This window comes from Leucoraja erinacea, chromosome 5, assembly GCF_028641065.1.
Source record: "Leucoraja erinacea ecotype New England chromosome 5, Leri_hhj_1, whole genome shotgun sequence".
NCBI classification, from domain to species: Eukaryota; Metazoa; Chordata; class Chondrichthyes; order Rajiformes; family Rajidae; genus Leucoraja; species Leucoraja erinaceus.
This window is the reverse complement of record NC_073381.1, coordinates 70,286,481-70,311,755: the sequence shown is the minus strand read 5'-3', so window position 1 is coordinate 70,311,755 and position 25,275 is coordinate 70,286,481. Positions and strand designations below refer to the sequence as shown.

Sequence of the window (25,275 nt, the reverse complement as noted above, 5' to 3'; positions counted from 1 at the left end):
TAAGCTACCTTGTTGGTCTATACTTTGTTGAAATTCATTGGTCAATAATCCAGCATCTTCATTCTATGTAAGTAGTTTAAACAACAATTTATCAGAATATACATCAGTCCCTTTGAAGATGATTTCCTTTTAATTGAGTTCAAATTAAAATCAAAAACGGGCCAATCTGGATCTGCAATCGAGGCAGCTGATATTAATAAAAAATGAATTACTTCGAGGTCCAGTAAACCTAGATAATGTTGTGGTATTGGCAATTCCATTGGGGTTGAGGATGAATTGCCTTCCATCCAGTTGGAAAATAAGAAAATGTTATTCATCCCTTCAAGGCTGGTCTTGCATTCGGTATGATCATGCCTGGCCATCCAAATTTGGTACTCTGGCTCGATTATAATCATGTAATGCCTTTCTGCTGACTGGTTAGTACATGACAAAAGCTTTTCACTGTACCTTGGTGCACATGCCAATAAACTAAACTAAACTGCTCCTGTTTTCTTCCCATGCCCATTAATCCCTTCAGCACTAATAATATTCAACCTTGAAATTATTTAATATTTTGGCTTAAACTACTTTATGTGGCACAGAATTCTAGAGGTCAGCTACTCCTTGGAGAAAAACGCTTTTCTTCATCTCAGTGTTGTAGAACTTTCATTGTATCTTGAACTATGACCCATGGTCCTGGATTCCTCTGCCATTGTGAACAGTCTTTCTGCTTCTAATCTGCCCAATCCTGTTGGAATTTTGCAGGTTTCTATGAGATATCTATTCATTTTTATGAACTGTCAAATATTAGCTTAATTTACCCTATTTCTCTTTTTACATCAGTCCTGGCACTACTTCACTGCACTCTCCCCACAACATAAACTTCCTTCATCTATATAATCAATAAAACTGATAATCTTCCAATGGTAGTTTCACCGGCATCTCTTTTTTGTTGAAGCATCACTATGTGTGGTATACTCAGTAAACCTTTCACCAGTGTTCACGAAAGCTATCTCTACTAAAAAGGGACCAAAAACTGCGCACAGAATTCAAGGTGTGGTCTCACCAAAGCTTTGTACAATTACAGCAAGACATCCCTTCTCCATTACACAAACCTTTTGCTGGTTCACCAACATGCCATTTGCCTTCATAATTGCCAGCTGCATCTGCATGTTTACTTTGATATACAGGTGCAAAAGGACATCAGATCTCATTGCACCCCTCCCTTTTGGAGTCTGTCACTGTACTAATAATAATTTGTCTCCTTCTTTTGCAAAAAAGTGGATAGCTTCACATTAATCCACTATCATACAGAGGCAAGGCCATGCAGCAGTAGAGCTACTGTCATTGTGGAATGGATTCAACCATAATTACAGTTGTACCTGTATTCAATGAGCCTCTAACTACCAGTTTAATGCCATTCCCCACATCATCATCACAGTTTGGGAATCTACGTACAACCCCCACATCTACTTCCTACCCCATGATATTTATTAACTCAATCCATTTACATTGCACATCAGATTCCTAGCTAACACTGTGGCCCTATCTGTTTCTCACCCTTGATTTCCATGTATGCACTTTTCTGAACCTCTTGCCTGATGGGAGAGGGGAGAAGAGGCAGTGACGGGTCCTTGATTATGCATTTCCAAGGCAGCGTTGAGTGTAAATCGAGTCAATGGAAGGGAGGTTGGTTTGTGTGATGGTCTGGGCTGTGTCCAGAATAGATATTATAGAAACAGAGAATCCATATGTTTCAAAAGAGAGGAATAGATGCAGAGGAGTGAGAATAAGACAATGCACATGGATGAATTCTTGGATGTAAGTTTGCAAAAGATTTAATTGCATAAAGATTTTTAAGTACTTTGATTTTTCAAAATGAAATGCTTAATTATTTGATTGATTTTTTAAGTCTTTAAATATTCCTGAAGGCCGTGATCTTTCAGCAGCATTCAAAATCTTTCATGCGCTTGGCAGCTTGTTAAGACAGGCATGGCTTAGCAAAGGGCAAAGTGTTTCAACCATTTTGTGAGGTTCTCTAGTCTATTCATGGGACGGGATTACATGATGCAGGCCTGGGCTTTTAGAATCAGGATTGCATATATCACCAAATTAACACCGGCAACAAAGTCTGGCCCATTGCTCCCAAAAATATAAGGTTGGTGCCATTGAGTTAATCTGATCTTCCCAGTCTTTGAACATTTTCATTTTGTTAACAATATAGATTTTGCAATGTGATTTCCCGATTTCCATACTTGTACATCCAGAAAAGCAAAGAGTGAGGTCTTTACTGTTATGAAGATGTTCAGATCGTTCAATGAGGTGATAGAAACCCTGTTTGCCAGGAGCATAGCAATTAGAAAAGAACCAGAAGTGAAGTGAGAACAAATATTTTTAAGTTAACCAGTGATTTGTAATTGGAATGCAATACCGGATGGGAAGATAGACCTGTTTCAGTGTTGATCTTCAACATGAACTCCTCTCTCTTCACTGAAGCTCTCTAGCAGCTGAGTATTTTCAGCAATTTATTTGCTTGTCATTTCATCTGAATGAAGAGACGAGACTCCCAAGTGTTAAGTTATGAAGGGAAATTAAAAGCAATTTTAAATAGGACTAGACCAAGTGCAGACCCGCTGGGTCTGTTCCTCCCAACGCGCGGTGGGGGCAGGGGGGGGGGGAGATGAGGGGGGGGGAAAAGGGAGGGAGGGGGGGAGGAGGGGGAGGGGAGAGGGGGTTGGTGGGGGTAGAGGAGGGGAGAAGGAAGGTGGAGGAGGGGATATGGGTGAGGGTGGGGAGGCGCGAGGGAGGAGGAGAAAGAGTGGGAGATGGAGAGGGGAGGAGAGGGGAGGAAGGAGAAAGGGGGAGGGAGGGAGAAAGGATGGAGAGGGGGAGATGGAGAGGGGTGAGGGAAAGGGGTGAGGAGAGGGTGAGTGAGGGGGGAGGAAGGGTGGAGATGGGGAGAGATTGGGGAGGGGAGGAGAGGGGGGGAAGGGGGAGAGAGGGGGAGGGGGAGGGGAATAGGGGGGAGGGGGGGATGGGAGAGATGGGTGGGGGAGGGGGGGGAGAGAGGAAGGAAGAGTGGGGAGGGAGGCAGAGAGGGGTAGGGGGAGGGGTGGAAGGGGGAGAGGGGGGGGGAGAGGGAGGAGGAGGAGGAGGAGGGGGTGGAAAATGGGAGAGAGGTGAGGAGAGAGGGTTGAGGAGAATAGGGAATGGTGGAGCGAGGTGAGGAGAGGGGGGAGGAGAGGGGTGAGACTGGGGGAGGGGGCTGGAGGGGGAAGGGAGAGAGGGGGATGAGGATGGGAGGAGGAGAGCGGGGAGGGTGATCGGGAGACGGGTAGGGGGGAGGGGGGGGTATTAGAGGGGGGAAGAGGGGTGAGGGAAGGGAGGGGGAGGGGAAAGGAGAGGGGGAGGAGGGGAGGGTGGAGAGGGCAAGGTGGAGAGTGGGAGGAGAATAAGAGGTGGAGGGTGGAGGGGGAGCGGAGGGGGTGGGGGGTGGAGATGGAAGGGGGGTGGAGAGGGAGGGGGGTGGAGAGGGAGGGGGTAGGACAACTTGCTCTATTTGATTGTGCACGCCAGACCACGTGAAGGTTCCAATCTCCCACACCTGTCCCATTGTGATGTCATATATGTAAATGAAATCCATTGTGATTGGACATCTGTGGGATGGCCTTGTGACTCATGCAGCAGCTTGATTTTAAAATGTGTTGATGTTTTTTACTAAAAAAGCGGGGAAATTAATAACCAAATTTTCTAATTTTCAAAGCAAGAAGGGTGGAGGAGTAAATTCACAAACAGCTTAAACGAATTTTCTCGAAACAGAACCCGTTACAAACCAACAAACCATCGAGTTGTAATAGTTATAAGATGATAATAGTATTAAGTAAGTAGGGAGAGGATTGAAATATTTAGCATAAAAGAATATTGCAGATTTCATCATGAATAGCAAAGTCAGGAGTGTGTTACACATAATGACGACTGGAAGATCATTACCAGGAAAAAGATTTTTTGCAAATGTTTTTAGCAGAAGAGATGACTCTAGGATATTTTGAAAATCGATCAGAGGTGACAGGTGAAGGGAAATAAACACATTAATTCCTCGATATTGCTGCATACAATATTTTAATTATTATTTTTCACATTCTAAAATATATTCAATACAATGTTCACTTGTATGTTCACTGGCACCACAGAAAATAAAAATAATAAGAATATTCCAACATGCTGATGCATGAATACAAATCCAACCCCGAACAGATTATATTATTTTGTTGTAGATTGTAAAATATTTAAGCAAAGTGCAAGGGAATTTATTTTAATAGTATCAAATTGTAATAATTAGAATGGATGATTACTTTAAAATTATTGAAAACTTGATACATTTTGTTACAAAATAAATCATTTGGGAAACATTGCATTTTGTATGTGCTGCCCAACACCTTCATCTTGTGCAGTATCTTGTCAGTAATCTAAATGCAAGATGCTACTCAACAGATATCGATGGTCTAGCCAAAGACGAGTGCATATTTCATTGCGACGAAATTGAAAGGTTATTTGTGATGTGATCATGTAGATTGTCCATTCCCTACTTTGTAATTCCATTGTGCTCGCTTGAGTCATTATATTCATCTAGTTACGGCCATTTTTCCAGCTACGAATGAATTCCAATGCTTCACGAGGCTATGGTATTGGAAATTTGTGATGATAAATATCACAACTAGGAATTATAGAATCATAGAGTAATACACCACTGTAACAGGCCATTCAGTCCAACTTGTCCATGCCGGCCAATAAACCCGTTCTAAGTTGGTCTCATTTGCCTGCATTGGGCCCAAAATTTGTTGCCAACTTGTCCATTGCCTGCCTCTAAACCCTTCCTATACATGTATTTGTCCAAATGTATTTTAAATGTTATTATTGTACCTACCTTAACCACTTTTCACTGGCATTTAGTTCCATATATGACCCTTCCCCTATGTGAAGAATTTGCCTTTGGGTCCCTTCTAAAGTATATCCTCTCACCTTAAACCAAGACCCTGTAGTTTTTGATACCCCTTAACTTGGAAAAAAATTATGTATTTATCCTATCCCCCTCATCATTTCATACACCTTTATAAGATCACCCCTAATTCTCCAATGCTCCAACGAATAAAATCCTAGCCTGGCAACCGTTCTCTGTAACTAAGGTATTTGAGTCCTACAGCATTATTTAAAGCTTCTTTGCTTTCTTTCCAATTTAATAAAGTCTTTCTTATAGCAGGGTAACCAAAATTACATGAGTTCATGCAAGCATAATTCTAAAAGCTTCCCACTTGCCAGAGCCCAGGGGCCTGCAAATAATCACACCTGGCCGAGCAGTGATGGTTCCTGCGTAATGCCTCCAAAATTAACTTTGCCCCAGCTTGGGTGGTACAGTGGCACAGCGGTAGACTTGCTGACTGACGGCTCCAGATACAGCCTTTTTTTTTTTATGTCCCTAGTGTGCAGGATAGTGCTCGTGCAGGGTGATTGTTGGTCGCGTGTACTCAATGGGTCGACGGGCCTGTTTCCATGCTGTGTTTTTGGAATTTGGATTATGGACCAATCTTGTCTTTCTCCATAATTATTTAAAAACTTGTAAAATTATGGACATGGTCCCAAAGTGATCCCCGCATGCCTGCTTCAAAAAATCCATCATTGTACCGGTACCAAAAAATGTCTCCCCAGCCTGTCTGAATGACTACCGTCTGGTGGCCCTTACCTCGGTAGTCATGAAATGCTTTGAGAGGCTGGTGAAGACACACATCTGCGCCTTCCTCCCTCGGAACATGGACCCGTTGCAGTTCGCATACCGTCCGAAGAGATCCACGGACGATGCGGTCTCCCAGGTCTTGCACACCGCTCTCTCCCATCTGGACAGCCAGAAGGGGGGCTACGTGAGGATGCTGTTCATAGACTACAGTTCAGCCTTCAACACGATAGGCCCCACCAGACTGGCCGGGAAGCTAATGGGGCTCAACACCTCCCTGTGTGCCTGGGTCCTGCACTTTCTCACCGCCAGGCCCCAGGTAGTCAAGATAGGAGGGAATACATCGAAGTCCCTCACCCTGAGCACAGGATCGCCCCAGGGTTGCGTCCTCAGCCCCCTATTGTACTCCCTGTACACACATGACTGTGTGGCTAGGTTCAGCTCCAACTCAATAATTAAGTTTGCTGATGACACTGGTGGTGGGCCTGGTCTCAGAAAACGACGAGAAGGCCTACCGGGAGTTGGTGGCTGGTCTAGCACTCTGGTGCCAAGATAACAGCCTCCTCTTGAACATCAAAAAAACGAAGGAGCTGATCATGGACTTTAGGAGGGCACATCATCCGACGACGTACACTCCATTGAGGATAAATGGGGATCCTGTGGATAGGGTGAACTGTTTTAAATATCTGGGAGTCCACATCTCCGAGGATATGACATGGGCATCACACGCCTCAGCACTCGTGAGTAAGGCAAGGCAGCGCCTTTACCACCTCAGGCAATTGAGGAAATACAGAGTGTCTCCGAGGATCCTCCAGTGCTTCTATGCAGCGGCGGTGGAAAGCATCTTGTCTGGGAACATTACCATCTGGTTTGGGAATTGCTCTGCCAAGGACAAGAAGGCTCTGCAGAGAGTAGTGCGTTCGGCCGAAGTTGCATCAGGAGGTGCAACTCCAGAGCCAACAATATCATGAGAGACCCCTTCCACCCCTGTTGCCATACGGTGAGAACGGAGAGGTTGAGAAGGAGTTTCTTCCCAGAGGCCATTCGGACTGTAAACGCCTATCTCACCAGGGACTAACTCTACGTTTTTCCTTCCATTATTTATTATGTAAAATAATATGTGTGTTATGATTGTGTTTATAGTTTGTTTGGTTGTTCGTCTTTTGCACAAAAGTCCGCGATCATTGCCACTTTCATTTCACTGCACATCTCCTATGTGTATGTGCCAAATAAACTTGACTTGACTTGACTTGACTGACACTTGATACACTTGCACTACCTCGTTCCCGAAGAGGACTGGTGTTGTGCCCTCTCTAGTAAGGCCTTCTCTCTATGGATTAAGGAAGTTTTCTTGGGCACATTAAAAAAAATTACAACCCATCCAAGCCTTTGTACTTTAAGTGACACAGTCAATATTTGGAAAGTTAACATCTCCTGATACTGCCCTATTATTCGACAGCTATCTAGGATATTCCTGCACATCCGCTCCTCTAATTACTGCTAACTATTGAGAGGACTATACTATAAGCAGTCATCCCTTTCATTTTTTTAGCTTCTATCCATATAGCGATTGAAGCCACTGCATCTGGGCAATCAAGGCTCCCGCGATCAGGGTGGTCGACGCTCCTGCGGTGGAAGTTCCCGAAGTCGATCCCTAACAAAGAGACCACCAGCTCCACGATGTTAAGGCCACAGTGCGGACGGAGATACGATATGGGAAAAGTCGCATCTCTGTCGAGGGAAGAGTTAACTACCCCCCCCCCACATAAAACAAAAACTAAAAAGATACTCTAAAACATACAAGAAAAAACGGACTAAAAACAACAAAAGAAGAAAGGGACGTTACAGGCTGTTGGCGAGGCTGCCATGAACAGCGCCACACGTTCCTGTGCTATAATATATTGTAAATAACTGGTGTCCCAGCACCGAGCCTTGTGGCACCCCGCTAGTCACTGTCTGCCATTCTGATAAGGACCCATTAATTCCTACTCTTTGCTCCCTGTCTGCCAACCAGTTCTCTATCCATGTCAATACTCTACTCCCAATACCATGTGCTCTAATTTTGCACACTAATCTCTTGTGTGGAACCTTGTCAAAGTTATTTTTGAAATTCCAGATACACCACATCCACTGGCTTTCCCTTATCCATTCTACTTGTTATATCCTCAAAAATTTCCAGAAGATTTGTCACGCATGATTTCCCCCCATCATAAATCCATGATGATTTTGACCAATCCTGTCACTGCTTTCCAAATGGGCCGATATATTTAATAATCGACTCCAGCATCTTCACCACTACCGATGTAAGGCTAACTGGCCATTTTCTCTCACCCTCCTTTCTTAAAAAGTAGTTACATTGACTATCCTCCAGTCCACAGGAACTGGTCCAGAGTCAAAAGAACATTGGAAAATCAAATCAAATCAAATCAGCCTTTATTGTCATCTTGCAAAGCAGCAGTCTGCACAGTGCAAAATGAGAAGACATTTCCTAGGGAATACCAGAGCATCACACATAAAACTTAAACATTTCACATAAATAAAAACAATCCAGTCCCTGATAAAAACAGTAGGAATAGTAAAAAAAAAAGTGCAGATAAATAGCAACAATAAAATACAAGTAAAAACCGTCATAAATTGTCCAGGGCGGCTGATTTAAGTAGCCTGTGCCAGAATTTGTTATTAAAGTGTCAGTGCAAAAGCAGCAGAATCAGGTGGAGTGACTGTTTAGCAGCCTCACAGCCTGTGGAAGGAAGCTGTTTAGCAGTCTGGTTGTCTGGGCTTTGATGCTGCAGTATCTCTTGCCTGATGGCAGGAGGTCCAGGTGTGTGTGGAGGGGGTGCAGTTTGTCCTTTGCAATGCTCATTGTTTTTTTCAGGCAGCGGCTCTGGAACAGTTCTTGTACAGAGGGTAGGGAGACGCCAATGATCCTCTCTGCTCCCCTCACTGCCCTCTGCAGAGCCTTCCTGTCTGAGCAGTTGGATACCACATGTTGATGCAGTACGTGAGTACAGACTCCACCGTGCCCCTGTAGAAAGTCCCGAGGATGCTGGTGGGGAGTGAGGCCTGTTTGAGTTTCCTCAGGTAGTGTAGTCACTGATGGGCCCGTTTGACAATCCCAGTGGTGTTCCTGGACCAGGTGAGACTGTCTGTGATCTGCACTCCGAGGAACTTTATGTTCTCCGCTCTCTCCACTGTAGTGCCACTGATGTTGGGGGTGTGTGTTTGGTCTGCGACCTCCTGAAGTCGACAATCATCTCCTTGGTTTTGTCAACTGATCGCTGTCACTCTCTTCCAAGTTGTTGTTGCCGCACCAGTCTACTAGGTGTTTCACTTCCTCCCTGTACATTGTTTCATCCTTTCCACTGATGAGTCCCACCACTGTGGTGTCATCTGCAAATTTAATAACCCTGTTGTCCCTGAATCTGGCAGCACAGTCATGTGTGAGCAGTGTGAACAATAGCGGGCTGAGCACACAGCTTTGAGTGGAGCCGGTGCTCAGCGTGATCGAGCCTTAGGTGTTCTTACCAACACGGATTAACTGCGGTCTCTCTGTCAGAAAGTCCAGGATCCAGTGACACAGGGTGGTGTTGAGGCCCAGCAGAGTTAGTTTCTCCACAAGTCTCTGTGGGATGATGGTATTAAAAGCTGAACTGAAGCCAATGTACAGGTGTTTTTGTTTTCCAGATGAGTGAGTACTATGTGCAGCGTAGTAGAGATGGCATCTTCTGTATAACGGTTGGGGCGATAGGCGAACTGGAGGGGGTCTAACGATGAGGGGAGGCTGGCAGTAATGTGAGGTTTAACCAGGCGTTCAAAGCACTTCATTACTATGGGGGTCAAGGCGACAGGACGGTAATCATTTAGGCAGGCCACAGCTGATTTCTTTGCTATTGGGATTATTGTGGAAGTTTTGAGGCATGTGGGGCCAATGGCTTGACTAAGGGAGATGTTGAAGATATCTGTTAGCATATCTGTTAACTCATCAGCACATTCCTTGAGCACACGTCCTGGGATGTTGTCGGGTCCAGCAAAGTTGACCTTGGACACGGTCCTCCGTGTGTCCATTGAGTCGATGATCAGGACTGGGTGGTCAGATGGTGAGCAGGGGCTGGCTCTCCCCTTGGGTGTGGTGTTAGCTGCATCAAAACGTGCAAATAAATTGTTCCGTTTGTCTGGAAGAGAAGTGTCCATGTCGGTTACCTGCTGCCTTGCCTTGTACCCCGTCAGTGTTTGGATTCCCTTCCACATCCTCCTTGTGTCTCCTGTGTCACAGAGGTGTCCCTGGATTTTCTCTGCATAGGCACGTTTCGCTGCCTTGATCCCTTTTTCCAGTGCAGTCCTGGTAGATCGAAGAGCAGCTGTGTTTCCGGCTCTGTAGGCTGCATCACGGCCCCTCAGCAGCGAGCGCACCTCTGCTGCCATCCATGGCTTTTCATTTCCACGTGCAGTGAAGGTTTTAATGACAGTGACATCCTCGGTGTGCTTGGCAATGTAGCTGGTTACAGTCTCTGCGTATTCCTCGATGTTGATGAGGTCATCATAGGATGCTGCTGTCCTGAACACATCCCAGTCAGTGTGCAGGAAGCAGTCCTGCAGTGCTGAGGCTGCTCCCTCTGGCCAGACCCTGGTGTGTTTTCTCTCTGCTCTGACTTGTTTTTGCAGTGGTCTGTCGGCTGGTGTTAAAAACACTGAAATGTGGTCCGAGTGGCCCAGGTGAGGGCGGGGGCTGTCTTGTAAGCCTCTGGGGTGTTGGTGTAAACCAAGTCCAAGGTGTTCTCTCCCCTGCTCTCAAAATCCACATGTTGTTTGAATTTTGGGAGCACAGTCTTAAGGCTGGTGTGGTTAAAATCCCCGGCCACCACAATAAAGCTGTCAGGATATTTGGTCTGAAGCTCACTGACAGCGTCATGCAGGGCTCCCAGTGCTTCGTTGGCCTTATCAATGCAATGCTTCGTTGATCATCAATGCATCCGCGGGAGACAAAAATGCTGAGAAACTCAATGGGTGAGGGAGCATGTGTGGAGCGAAGGAAATAGGGAATGTTTTGGATCAGCCTTCGATTTTCCAGCATCTTCTGTTCCCTCTTAATGCATCCACAATTTCTAGAGCCACCTCCTTGAGTACTCTGGAATGCAGACCATCAGGCACTGGGGATTTATCTCCCTTCAGTCCCAACAGTTTACCTAACACCATTTCCTGACTGATGTGGATTCCCTTCAGTTCCTCCCTCCCACGAGATCCTTGGTCCCCTAGTATTTCTGGGAGATTGTTTGTGTCTTCCTTAGTGAAGACAGAACCAAAGTACTTGTTTAACTGTTCTGCCAATTCCTTGTTTCCCATTATAAATTCATCTGTCTCTAATTGTAAGGGACCTACATTTGTGTTCACTAATCTTTTCCTTTTTACATATCTGAAGAAACTTTTACAATCAGTTTTTATATTCCCCGCAAGTTTTCTTTCATGCTCTTTTTTTCCCCCGATCTTAATTAACCTCTTTGTCCTCCTCTGTTGAGTTCTAAATTTCACCCAATCCTCCAGTTTGCTGCTTCCTCTGGCCAATTTTCTCTGTCTGTGTCTTGGATTTAACACTATCCTAGATTTCCCTCGTTAGCCACGGTTGAGCCTCCTTCCCAGTTTTATTTTTTCGCCAGACAGGGATGAACAATTTTTGGAGTTCATCCATGCGGTCTTTAAATTGTTGCCATTGCATCTCCACCGTCAACCCTTTAAGTATAATTTGCCCGTCCATCCTAGCCAATTCCCATCTCATACCTGCAAAGTCTTCTTTCTTTAAGTTAAGTTGTTTAAATTATGCGCACAAGAGGCATTATCCAGTGGTCATTGAGTTCAGAAACAGTTGAGTATTTATCCCTTAATCTCATATTCTGTTGGAATTTAAGTAAAATTAATATTGAAGACGAAGGGGTTAAAATTATGGGCACTAGTTGCCTAGACTGTTGCATTAGTGCCTGGAGTTTTATAGGTTGGTTTGAACGGATCTATTCTGGCGGGAAGAGTGCAGAGCAAAGACTCAATCTTAAAATTCAAACAGTCACTCAAAGCTCATAAACGATTGTTGAGGCTAAGTCAGTTATTAAAAAAAATGTGACAGAATGTGAAGAGTTAAGGATGGCATTTAGTGTTCAGACACAAATGAGTTATTTAGTTAAATTGTAGAACAATCCTGAGGTCTGTCTCTGTTCCTGAAACCTCTTCTTGGGAGTTAAGTGGTCTATCACTGTTGATACCAGAACACTTAATAATTAATTTGCTCACTGACAATGAGTTTACAACTGAAGTACATTGTAAGTCAGGAGTTCCAGAAATGATCAAATTACTACTCCAAGCCAAAGAACTGCAGTTGCTGAAAAACTGAAATGGAATCAAATAATCTGAAAATACTCTGTGGGGGCCTCCTTGTGATTACGTAACCTATGATTTACTTTCCTTCTCGACTTTTCCCACAGGAACGCGAATGGTAAGCGCTGGGGCCTTACAGAAGTTGCTGCAGTGTTGTAAAGAGCTCCAGCTGCTGGACGTTTCCTTCTGCTCCCAAATCGACAGCCGAGTGGTACAAGAACTCAGCGCCAACTTCCCAAACGTGGCGATTAAGAAGAGTTACACCCAGTGACTGGCCTCCTTGCTTCACATTACCAAAAATGAATAATCGGATCTCTAGTCCTAATTTGTTTACTGGGATTTAACAAAACGCATCTTAACTTGAAGCTTTATTCCTTTACTCCTTGGTACATTCCCACTTAAGTCCTCGTTGTGGGTTATGGGCAATTGCCAAAGGTGTAATTGTTGCGATAATGCAGAGTGGATCTGGCCAACGAAATCAGCACTGACAATATGGAGAGAATGAATGAAAGTGAAGCTTTGAAAGGAACCAAGCACGTGTCTATAATAACTCAGAACCTAAGACGATATATGTGACTTTAATTGTATCCCTCGGCTACAAATTAGCAAGAATCAGTAAAGTTTCAAAACAGGTTTAAGATTTTTTTCCCCCAGAACATACATTTAAATGCTAAAATGGTGGATATGTCTTAGTTTAGTAGAATGGATGATAAGACACTTGATATATGTGAGTTTTAGACATTAAGCAGTGCAGTGTTTTGAACGTTTGCAATGGCAATCTGGTACTTTGTGTGATTGTACTGTTGACAGAGTAACGGTATATCTCAAAAAAAGAGTAGCCAGAGCTGACTACAACTTCAGTGCACATCAGAGTGCATGAAGGGGTTGCTTTGATTTTGATGGACAAATCTTTACATTGTCGAGGAAAATACTGGTTTTCTGGTGTATTTCTACACAGGTGATATTAATATAGTATTTCACCTTGCACAATATTGAATTCTAAGTTATGCTATTCCTCTTCAAAGTTTAAAGGACACAATAGATGCCCATTGAAATATCTTTGCACACAATTATGATTACATTTGACTTCTGAAGGTTCTGAGTTTTAGTTTACGTTTGACCAGGAATAAATTGTTAACTCTCGTACTTTCCTCATAAGACACAATGTGTTGGAGCCTGTTCATTATGCAATTGACGTGTAAGAAGGAACTGCAGATGCTGGGTTAAATGAAGATAGACACAAAATGCCAGAATAATTCAACGGGACTGGCAGCATCTCAGGAGAGAAAGACCCTAAGGGTCTCGACTCGAAACGTCACCCATTCCTTCTCTCCAGTCATTATTCAATTAAGGTTTGCATGGATTTGTTTACTCAGCAATTTGTCAAGCTTCTTCATACGATTGATTCATAGCTATGTTGCATAATCACTAACCACTGCAGACATAGCAAGTAAATTTGAAATCTTATCTCATTGTTGAGAACAATGATTGAGATTGTTATCTCTTCCCATGTTAGACATATTTTACCATTTCAATTCTAATTGGGTGATATGAGAATGTTTCTCGTGAGGAAAAATTATATTTAGGCAATGTTAATTGACAATGTCATCAATATGAATTATTTACACACCATTAGAATTTCCGCCTGTGTTCATTATTAAATGTGGAAACAATCACTCTATAAACCAACTCCTTCGACCAGTTGTTGATCCAGTATGCTCTCTGTTCATCGGTTTACATTTTAAGTACTGTTAAATGTTATGAAATTGAATATTTTGATTAATTTTGTGCATGATATGTTGGTGTTTCATGAGTAAGTTTAATTTTCTTCCTCATAATCCTCACACAAAATCACACTGAATTTGAGTTGACGACTTGATGAAATATGTCTCCAATCAAGTTGAAATGTTCTTGTAGAAAATACATAGTTTCTATTAGCGTCCCCATTTACAATATTAGTGGAAGTATTTGTTCACTACTTTGGAAGAATAACTTTTATCAGGGATTTACAGCGGATTTAAATGTAATAATCGGGTATTTTACTGACTATTTGGCTTATTTGCACAATAAATGAGAAAAATGCAAAAATATTTTAATATATGTTTTGGCTAACCTCTAATCAAATAATGCTCAGGTGTATTTTTTTTCAAATGGCAGTCAATTATTTAATGCAGAATCAAAGGATCAAGACACCTCTGAATGAACACAAGGCAGTAATCTAATTTCACATCACTTCCTCCATTGTAACAGTGATTCTTTTCTCTGTGTATTTGATGACTGAAGCAACTTGCAGAGTAGAAGTAAAAGGCTGCCTGTCATAGTGCCAGGGCAGGTTGTGTTGAAATTAATTTCTGGGAAATTAAGAATCTTGTGTATTTGTACTTGGTTGACCCACAAAAGTCACGTTATAATGACTTAAAATGGGATGATTGAGAATAAATGTCGACAATTATTACAAATCTGTTAATTTTCTGGGGAGAGCAGGTTTACATATGTAGGAAAAACTCAAGGAATCCTATTATCCTATATTTCCTGTTATCATTGTATACCATGCCAATAGGACTGTTTTAAAATAATAGGAAGAGGAAAATTGTTTTGCTGCCAAAATATACACTTTTTATGTGAAAACACGCAAAATAAACTTTCAAATAACCGATGTAGATATTCAAACAATTGTCTACTTAATCTGTTTAAATTAGGTTTCCATATATCGTAATACTTCATATAATGTAATATTGTTCATATATCAGTACATTATAAAGTAGATTGAATATCTCCACAAATTTAATTTTGTTCTCTAAACCAATGCATGATGCCATTTTGTCATTGACAGCAATAGTTTCCTGTTATTATTTACACTAATAAATAATATGTGCAAATAATTAGCATTCATTTTACTTGTTTCATCAACAAAATATATTTCCTTTTTTTTGGCAGATGTGCCAAAGTGTGCAACCTGAAAGAATAAACTATTTAGAATATATAAAGATTTTGCTTTTAATGCTGCAAATATTTAACAATTGGTGGCTTTACTTTGATTAGGATGTGCAGTATTATGAAAGTATTATTTGCTCAATCAAGTTTAATCTGCATTGTATTGCAAAACCTTCTGAAGTGATTTTGTTTTAGTAAAAGATCCCCAAATTAATGAATATGAGACAAAATTCTGCAACTGAGTTTAGTCGCATGAAAAACCTTAAAATGGTCAAACCGTTGAAAGAGTCTGACAAGAGGGTCCCGATCCGAAACGTCGCCTTTTCATTCTTTCACAGATGCTGCCTGACCCGCTGATTTCCACCAGCAATTTGTATTTTGCCCAAGCCTCCCACTTAACTTGCAAAGGACACATGATAAACCAGACCAAACATGTTTGTTCAAGTGTACATTTTCTGTTGTTTATTCATATACTTGCCCAACCAGTGACATGACTCTTTTGAAACATAGAGAAAATGATAGTTTTGGCAAGAACATCTGCAACTTTGCATTTGTTTAGGTCTTGCTTATATACAAGTGCACTGACCAACAAACTCATCAACTTGGAAAGTTTGAAAGCTTTTGGTTGCAAATACACAGATTTACCTTTCCTTGTTTAATGATAGACAATAAAGTGACTGGAAGACAGGTGAGGACAGGTGTCATCCAGGCTGCTGAAGTACAGAGGTTAATCAAGTACTTTGCACTTCATGTTTATACCTAATGGACGATCATAACTTTGTATTGCAGGGAAATCAATAATGAAAGAACAATGTGATTTATTTTGAGGAAATAACAAAAGGCTCGATTGCACCGCAGACTTGGGCGGCACGGTGGCGCAGCGGTAGAGTTGCTGCCTTACAGCCCTAGAAACCAGGGTCCTGGGCTCGATCCCGAGTATGGGTGCTGTCTGTACGGAGTTTATACGTTCTCCCTGTGACCTGCGTGGGTTTTCTCCGAGTTCTTCGGTTTCCTCCCACACTCCAAAGATGGACAAGTTTGTAGGTTAATTCACTTGGTATGAATACAAATTGACCCTAGTGTGTATCGGGTAGTGTTAGTTTGCGTGGATCACTGGTCAGTGTATACTCGGGAGGGTCGAAGCGCCTGTTCCCGCACTATCTCTAAACTAAACTTTGTAGAATTTTATTTGTTTTCAAAATTTCAAACTTTGTACCTGGCGAAGTAAAAGAAGTGAAGCATGAACAAAATAGTAGCAAAGTATGCAATTAATGCACTTCCTCCACAGTGTTAAGACCTGAATCTTTCCAAGTTGTATCACTGCAGGATTCTCAATAAGCAGTGTTTATCAGTACCACAGGTAGACCTGCAGATAATATGCCTCTCCCTACCCCATTCCTGTTGTCCATCCGCTGTTCATGGTTGCTGGAAATTACATAGTAAGTTCTTCTTCTTGCATATGGCGTGCACAGCCTATAGTTGGATGACAACTTGTTCTATTTTGATCTTATTTGATTGTGCACACCAGGTTGATTGCATTCGTCGAAACAGGGCGGACCACATGAAGGTTGCAATCTCCCACCACAACACAGTAAGTTGAAAACCTGCTTTGTTGTGCTGTTGGTTTAAACAATTTAATTTAACTTGAAACAAGTTTGAAACAAGTTTATTCATGGATAACCCCTTGAGATGGACAGTCATCTCGTTTTCGAGGGGGTCCAACATAAAACATACAGCACAAGACATAACATACATAAAGGCTCTCATTGACCCACCTACCCACACACCAATCCCATAACCCCTCCATCCCCACTTGTTATAGTTTATAACAATTGTTAATTGACTTTACATATCCAATAATAATAACAGTTATATGTTACAGCGCAAATGATCACACACAGAGCAAGCTAGATAAAGGAGCTTGAAGACTCTAATACTAGAAACAGGTACATGGTTTTATAAGGAAGGGTAAAGGTGTATTTTTAAATAGACGAAATGAGCTAATAGCTCTTATGGTACTAGGCAAAGTGTTCCAGTCAGAAGGAGCTTTGAATTTAAATGCACGTCTCCCAATTTCTTTGTTAGTTCTTGGAATGAAAAAGAAGGGTTGCTGAATATGTCTTAGTGAGTATGAGGGTGTATATGGTAATAGGTCTTGTTTTAGATAAGAAGGGTAATTGGGATGGATGCATTTAAAGATGAACTGGAACCAGTGGTAGCATCTTCGAGCATGGGGGGATAACCAGTTTAGAGTTTCGTACATAGAACAGTGGTGAGTTATATATGGACACCTTAAAATAAATCTGCAAAGACTATTATAAACTGTGCTGTTGGTTGAAGAAACAATACAGAAATGAAGACAAATAAGAAAATATAAACTTTCCGTTAAAAGTTTGATAAATCTCACAATAATTCAATTTTTAACCATTTTGAACTTAAAATACAACTTTTTATTGAAACATATTTGATTGCATTTTATTGGTGATGAATTTTGTAGAGTAGTCCATTGATTTTTGACATGGTGACAAATACAGCATTTTAATAAAAAATACCACGTTTTGATGAGCTTTATTTTTTTTTAAACTTGTAACATACTTATTGATGTACAAGGAAGTTTATGATTGTTTAAGAAGTAAGTATTTAATAAAATACTTCAATACCCATTGGAAAAGGAAAGACAAGGTTTTCTGCAGTGCCTTGTATGGTCTCAGGACATACCAAACCACTTCATGGTCACTTAGTACAATATAGTCACTGTAAAATATAGGAAGCACAGCAGCCAATTTGTGTATATCAAGCTGCCACTAACAGCAATGTGAAATATATCATATTTTTTAAATGTTGATTTAGTGCTTTATGCATAATTTTCAGAGCAATCCAAAGCATTCCACCACTAATTAAGTACTTTTGAAATGTGAGGAACCACAGAAGCTATTTTCTCCCAGAAACACCAATTTGGTTTCAGCTTGATACCCTATTTTGGAATTATTAATTGCGAGATAAATATTGATCAGAATACCAAAAATGGTTGGTCGTCTTCAAAACTGAGATTCTACTCTTTTCTATCCTTGAGCTAATGAGTCCTCAGTTAAAGGTCTCATCTGAACGACAACACCTCTGCTGTGCAGCACTCATTTATTACTATCAATTTTGATTTTTGTGGTCCACTGGAGATGGATCATTTTATTTTGTGATGCTGGCTAAGGCAGTAAGGAAAACGTGGAACAAGAGTTGAGTATTTAGCTCTCAAATGAGTTTGGTTGTTGAGTAAACTGATATGATTTTTTTTTTTTTTAATTTCCACATACCTATTATTGTTCTTGGTTAACAGAAAATCATGTTTTAAGATTAACAATACACCTGGTATCAATTATCATTTGATGAAAATAATGGGTCAATGGTTCCTTATTGTCACGTATGCACAGTCGCCATATTTTTGCGCCATTTACAAAGAAAAAGTCTAAGGTTCACCTGCTGAAATTATTAGAGCGCTCCCGATCCAGGTAAATCTTTCCATCACCCTGGCCATTTGGAAATTGGTTAACCAATCCTGCAACATGTCACTCTAATATTTAGACGATGACTCCTCAGAACTCGATTCTCCAAACAGCAGAGATAGTTTCCCACAATCTATCATAGAAACATAGAAATTAGGTGCAGGAGTAGGCCATTCGGCCCTTCGAGCCTGCACCGCCATTCAATATGATCATGGCTGATCATCCAACTCAGTATCCCGTACCTGCCTTCTCTCCATACCCCCTGATCCCCTTAGCCACAAGGGCCACATCTAACTCCCTCTTAAATATAGCCAATGAACTGGCCTCAACTACCCTCTGTGGCAGAGAGTTCCAGAGATGTGAAAAAAAAGTTCTTCTCATCTCGGTTTTAAAGGATTTCCCCCTTATCCTTAAGCTGTGACCCCTTGTCCTGGACTTCCCTAACATCGGGAACAATCTTCCTGCATCTAGCCTGTCCAACCCCTTAAGAATTTTGTAAGTTTCTATAAGATCCCCTCTCAATCTCCTAAATTCTAGAGAGTATAAACCAAGTCTATCCAGTCTTTCTTCATAAGACAGTCCTGACATCCCAGGAATCAGTCTGGTGAACCTTCTCTGCACTCCCTCTATGGCAATAATGTCCTTCCTCAGATTTGGAGACCAAAACTGTACGCAATACTCCAGGTGTGGTCTCACCAAGAACCTGTACAACTGCAGTAGAACCTCCCTGCTCCTATACTCAAATCCTTTTGCAATGAAAGCTAACATACCATTTGCTTTCTTTACTGCCTGCTGCACCTGCATGCCTACCTTCAATGACTGGTGTACCATGACACCCAGGTCTTGCTGCATCTCCCCCTTTCCCAATCGGCCACCATTTAGATAATAGTCTGCTTTCCCGTTTTTGCCACCAAAATGGATAACTTCACATTTATCCACATTATACTGCAATTGTGGATAAATGTGAGATGTATACTACATCATGCTTTCAAAAATATGCAATTAAATATTTTGCAGCCATTTTGAGAGTGCCTTGATTTTAGTGTCTCATGTAAAAAAAATGCATTCTGACAACATTCTCTCACAGTTACATCAGTGATGTTCAGCCAGAATTTCTACACTCGAGTGTTGAGAGTTGGACTTGGAATCCACAACTCCCTGGCTCAGAGATTGATGTCTCGTGGCAGTTTCACATTACCCCACCAATTACTTCATAGTTAGAATGATTAATTGTGTTCTTGATTGTAAAACGTTGTACTTCATAACATTAATTACAATAACCATGCATTTAATTATGTTTAGCGACGTTTATGGTAAATTTAGAAAAGAAGAAAGTGAAAAGATACATTGAGAAGATTTACTTTTGAATGGTCGATGTTGGCTGTAGATATCTGACACAACTGAAATAAATTCCAAACACGAGGCTTACAAGCCACAATTATATTTTCATGTAGGTTCAATGGTATAGGAAGGAACTGCAGATGCTGGTTTATACCAAAGATAGACACAAAATACTGGAGTAACTCGGCAGGCCAGGCAGCATCTCTGGAGAGCAGTGGAGCAGACAAAATGTGTAAGAAGGAACTGCCAATGCTAGTTTATACCGATGATAGATACAATATGCTGAATCATCTCAGCGGGATACACATATTTTGTGTATATCTTCAGTATAAACCAGCATCTGCAGTTTGCCAGAGATGCTGCCTGACCCATTGAGTTACTCCAGCGTTTTGTATGTATCCAATGGTAATGACATAAAGTTTCATCATAACTCTGCCAACATGGACTATCCACATAACTCTAAAAAGTAGATGTTGATACTTTTTTTGGGAGAGCAATAGATTCATTTTGTCCTCTGGTCACTTGGCGCCCTTTATGTGGCGACTCTTTGTTTGCCTAGGTATGCAAAACTAAGCATCTCATTGTGACATGTCGCGTGACAATAAAAGTATCTCATCTAATGTGTACAGCCACTTTTCTAAATTTACTGTGGATCTTAGCATTTTTTAACCACGCTGCATTTGTTTTAATGTGTGGTGTGAGTGTCTCAACATTCCTTTATACATTGTACGTTTTTCTATCGTTGTGTTGGAAGGACCAATACAAATAACATGTGCTGGGCTTACATCTATCCAAGTTGCCCGTCACAAGCGAAGCCTTGGCTTTCCCTGCCGCCTTTCCCTCTTGAATACCCAATGCCTAACACCAGACTTGGATGCAGCCATATGCTTTTTGTCAACTATTGAAGCGTAACGGAGGTTATGTTTAGGTCTTTTGTTACAGGTTTAAAATTGACTTAAGGGCTCCTTTTTCGTTTATCTTCCTGTTCAAACTCCAACCTCAGTGTACTTCTGATGCTTGTCCAAAAACCAACTTGATAAGCTCAGGAGAAATAAAGACATAAATGCTTCATATTGTAGTCGTTGGTTACTTTCTGCCTCCCGACATATTCCTGAGAAAATCTGCAACCTCAATACGATGTATTGGCTTTTCTAGTCTTTGTTTTGTTTTTTCCTGATCGTCACGTCAGCTAATAATGCCCATCAGATATTACTGAGAAAACGGACACATTCACTGCCACTATTACTGTATGAATTAATGCATGTACAGTGCGTTTGTTGGGGAAATATGTGAAGTTTGCAGCTTAAACCGCAGCATGGATAGCCTGGCGGCTGTATTGCACTTAAAATAAAAGTGCTGCAGAATGCTTTCAGCCCAATATTTTTTGGCGATGCGATTAGGTGCAACGTTTACCAGAACAGCTGTCTTTGAAGATTGTCCTCAAATAAAAAGTTATAGAAGCCAGTTACTGTTCATTTCTAGTTTTTTTTTATTATTATGACGAACAAAGACTAGAATTTCGGCTCCAAGTTGTTTCAAGAAAGGATTAACACGGGTAGAAGATTTAATGTGCAGATGGAGAATCGTCTCATCTGCTGCCAGTATTTTTCATATCCGTTTGCTAAACTAACATGTTTAGACACAACTCAGCGGGTCAGGCAGCATCTCTGGAGAAAAATGATGGGTGACGTTTCGGATCCGGACCCTTCTTCAGTTGGGCTTATCATTTCAATCGCAAAACGGATTGGTGACTCACCATGACTTCTAACGTGTTGCACCTACCTTAAACTAATCCGAAGTTCTGCACAGCAGAAATGCCTCCGATATTTTGTGTCTAGGGCGATCCACAAAGAAAGCTTCTCGACGCATTGAAAGGCATCTAGTATTCGTTGCTAATGGCTTGTGTGGATGGTTTATCCAACGAAAAGCATCTCGAGCGATGTTTAATACGTTACTGGGCAATTCCAGAATTTAAGCGGCAGTACAAAATATTGCCTGCGTCTCAAAGATACTGAATGGAAACCGTGAGTTAGGTATTGAACAAGCACAGGACCGCCAAGAGAAGAGTGGGTGGCGCCATTTGGTTACAATCCAGCTGAATGTCACTTCAGTGCATAATTGCATTGTTAAACCCAGTTTGGAGACATGAGGAACTGCTGGTACTGAAACCACAAAGTGTTGGAGTAACTCAGTAAATCCGACAGCGTCGGGGCGAAGGAATGAATAGACGTCGGGTCGGGATCTTTCTTGAATCTGAAGAATGGCCAGACCCGCAGCGGTACCTATCCATTCTTGTAGAAAAGAACAGCAGGTGCTGCTTTGCACCACCGAAGATAGACACAAAATTCTTGAGTAACTAAGCGGGACAGGCAGCATCTCTGGAAAGAAGGTATAGGTGACGTTTCGAGTAGAGAATATTTGTCCAGTTACTCCAGCATTTGGTGCCTCTCCATTCCATCCGCAGATGTTGCCTGGCCCGCTGAGTTACTTCAGCAGTTTGTGTTTTAATCAGTTTCCCCGTTTTACCTGAAAATATAATCTAATGCTGGAAATCTGAAATAAAAGCAGAAAATACATAAAACACACAACAGGTCAACACCGTTTATGGAAGGAGAAACAGACTGAACGTTTCGAGTTGCAAACCTTTGTTTAGAGCTGTGTTTCTCCTTCATCGATGCCGCCTGACTTGCTGTGTTTCTACTTTCGGGAATTAGTTACACCCTCGGCAAAGTAAATCCCACCTAAATTTAGATGTTAGATTTAATGCAATCCCATAGTTGGGGATCAGACAGGCGGATTATTAATCTACTTCAATTTTATCCCGGTAAAGCAAGATCATCCAACACTTATAATGCACTTCTGGAACCCGATGAGCAACATCAATCATTTTAAAAGCACGATAGGTGGAAGTCGGTGGGCTTTCAGTTGAGAAATGTGGCTCGTTTTATTGGTCAGATCATTATCGCATATCGCATTACCTCGACATCCTGCAGTGAATGTATGTTGAACACCGTCAATGGGAGTCCTGCAAAACTGCCTCACGCTGCACGGAAAGAATAACAAAACTGCGCCTCTGTCCCGATTTGGGGGGGGGGGGGGGGGGGGGGGGGATGCTGGAAGAACTAAGTGAATCAGGCAGTATTCGTGGATAAAACTGTACAGGCAATGAAAGTAATCTTTAATTGAAACACATAGTATAGCGGTACAGCAGGTTGCTAGCTGTTAATCATCATCACCGCTTCCAAGACTACCTAATGTAGGAAGTGGGTGTTAATATAAAGCATACAGTAAGGTGGGGTTGATGATGCTATTCTACTATGATTGCTTCACGGGGGACAGGCCCGCGTTTATAACATAAGTACGATCAACATGTTACAATGAACAGAGATATATAACTATCGTAAATTTCCTGCTACTTGCAGCAAAGGAAGCGATCGCCACACTCTGCTTACAGGAGAAAATAAGACAAATAAGACCCATCGACAAGAGGCGTCAAGAGTTTTTAGTTGTCTGATGTATCGACTACGGAACAATTAAATTCTTACTTTCAGTAGCTTAACGTATCGTATCATATAAATCATTAATTATCTGTATTTGGGGGGAAATCTGAAGTGGATTTGGCCCAGTTTCTGTTTTTTTCGTAAAATAGACAAAATATAATGGAGTAACTCAACGGGTCAGGCAGAAACTCTGGGCAGCAACAGGTTGTGATATTTGCCAGTTTGGGGCCACAGGTCTCGTTTTATTCAACGCAAGTGCCATCCTCCTGATCCACATAAGAACATGCATTGCATGCATTCCCAAGGTATGCGGCCAATGGATAGTGACTGTCCTTTACAAGAGCATCACAATATTGTATTATTTCTCAAGGTGCGTTTTTATATCGAATGTTATTTTCAAAATTAGCCTTCCAGCAAAACGAATGGCCGAGACATTAGCTTTTGTAATTAAAACTGCTCGTGTCGACAGATTTACAATTGAGTTTCTAATTTAAAGGGCTCCTTTTTTTCCCAGGGTGGACGGAGGTACGAGAGACTTCAGATGCTGGAATCTTGAGCAAAGCACCAAAGGGTTGGAGGAACTCGGCGGGTTAAACAGCATATGTGGAGGGATTGGACAGGCTATGTTTTGAGACTTCAGGATAGTATAATAGACTGTTCTTTAAAAATAACATTAACGGAAATGCATCTCTGGGAAAGAATGAAATTAGTTATCGAATTTGGAACGGCGGGACAAATTGTGATCTGTAATGGGCCATTGAGGCTAAAATTTGAACAGGGTTGCAATTAATAAAGTTGATCTTCAAATTAACCAGGCACCCAAATAAGTGGAGTTATGTCAATTTTAAATAGCATTCCTGTCATTGAATACACATCACAAATTCGAGTAATGGTATTTGAAATAATAATGAATCCATCCTCGAAGTAACGTAAGAAAAAAAAAAACTTGCTTAATAATTATAATGCTGGGAATATTTCTGAACGGAATAATTTGTATGCGGGAGAACATTTTCTGAGCCAAACTTATTGATTATATTATTTTAATGAAAGCAAAATTTGGAAGCAAATTGAACATTCCCCGGTTTTGAAGCGTCCTACTTGTTTAACATTGGTAATGATGTTGGGATAGTACAAGGAGGTAGGAAGCCAGCCAATTCTTACCCCAGCCAATTCTCTAACCCTCACATAAAATTTAGTTGAGAGATACAGCGCGGAAACAGGCCCTTCGGCCAATTATAACAAAGATAATTAACCTACACACACTGTGTGGGAGGAAACCGGAGATCTCGGAGAAACCCCACGCGGTCACGGCGAGAACTTACAAACTCCGTACAGAGATGCAGCCGGAGTTAGGATCGAACCGGGGTCTCCAACGCTGTCGCTCTAAGACAGCAACTCTACCGCTGCACCACCGTGGCCGCCCAAAACTTGAAGTTTGCTGATACACCATCATATCTCAATCTGCTAAGTATTAGAAGAAAATAAACTTACCATTAATTTACAAGAATTTCAACTAATCTTGAACTCAGCGATGTGTACTCAGCCTTGAACATTGAAAAGGTGGCCTCTTTGTGGGCAGTTACATCGCATCAGTGGTGGAGTGAGAAGAGTGGAAGTAGCACTGCGTTTTCTCCTCAACGTGAGTTTATGTTGATGTCAAAAACTGAATCTACAACTTCGAGAACCATCGAATTCAAATGTGGATTTTCAGATAAAAGAAAGTTTTGAAACCAAAATGTACTGGATCGCTCACTAATCAAATCTAATTATTTATGTTTGTTTATCTGGTGATTTTAACTGAACAATAATGAACTATGAACGTTAATGAACCTAGAGTATCAAAGAAATCTTTTTGATGCTGGAATCCCAAATGCAACCTAAAATGTGCTGCATACTTGGCTGTTAAATAAAAATGTCCAGGAAGGAACTGCAGATGCTG

At 41.5% G+C, this 25,275-nt stretch overlaps 1 protein-coding gene across 6 annotated transcripts in view; it reads left to right on the top strand.

Annotated features, from left to right (window-relative positions):
* The window catches only part of fbxl4 (F-box and leucine-rich repeat protein 4), a 94,024-nt gene extending 79,870 nt beyond the window's left edge, over positions 1-14,154 (top strand). For all 6 annotated transcript variants that reach the window (XM_055635864.1, XM_055635868.1, XM_055635863.1 and 3 more), the window contains one exon: positions 12,172-14,154. In XM_055635864.1, coding sequence (XP_055491839.1) covers positions 12,172-12,335 — 164 coding nt within the window. In that variant the 3' untranslated portion in view covers positions 12,336-14,154. The remainder of the gene's footprint in view (positions 1-12,171) is intronic.
* Positions 14,155-25,275: the final 11,121 nt, after the last annotated feature.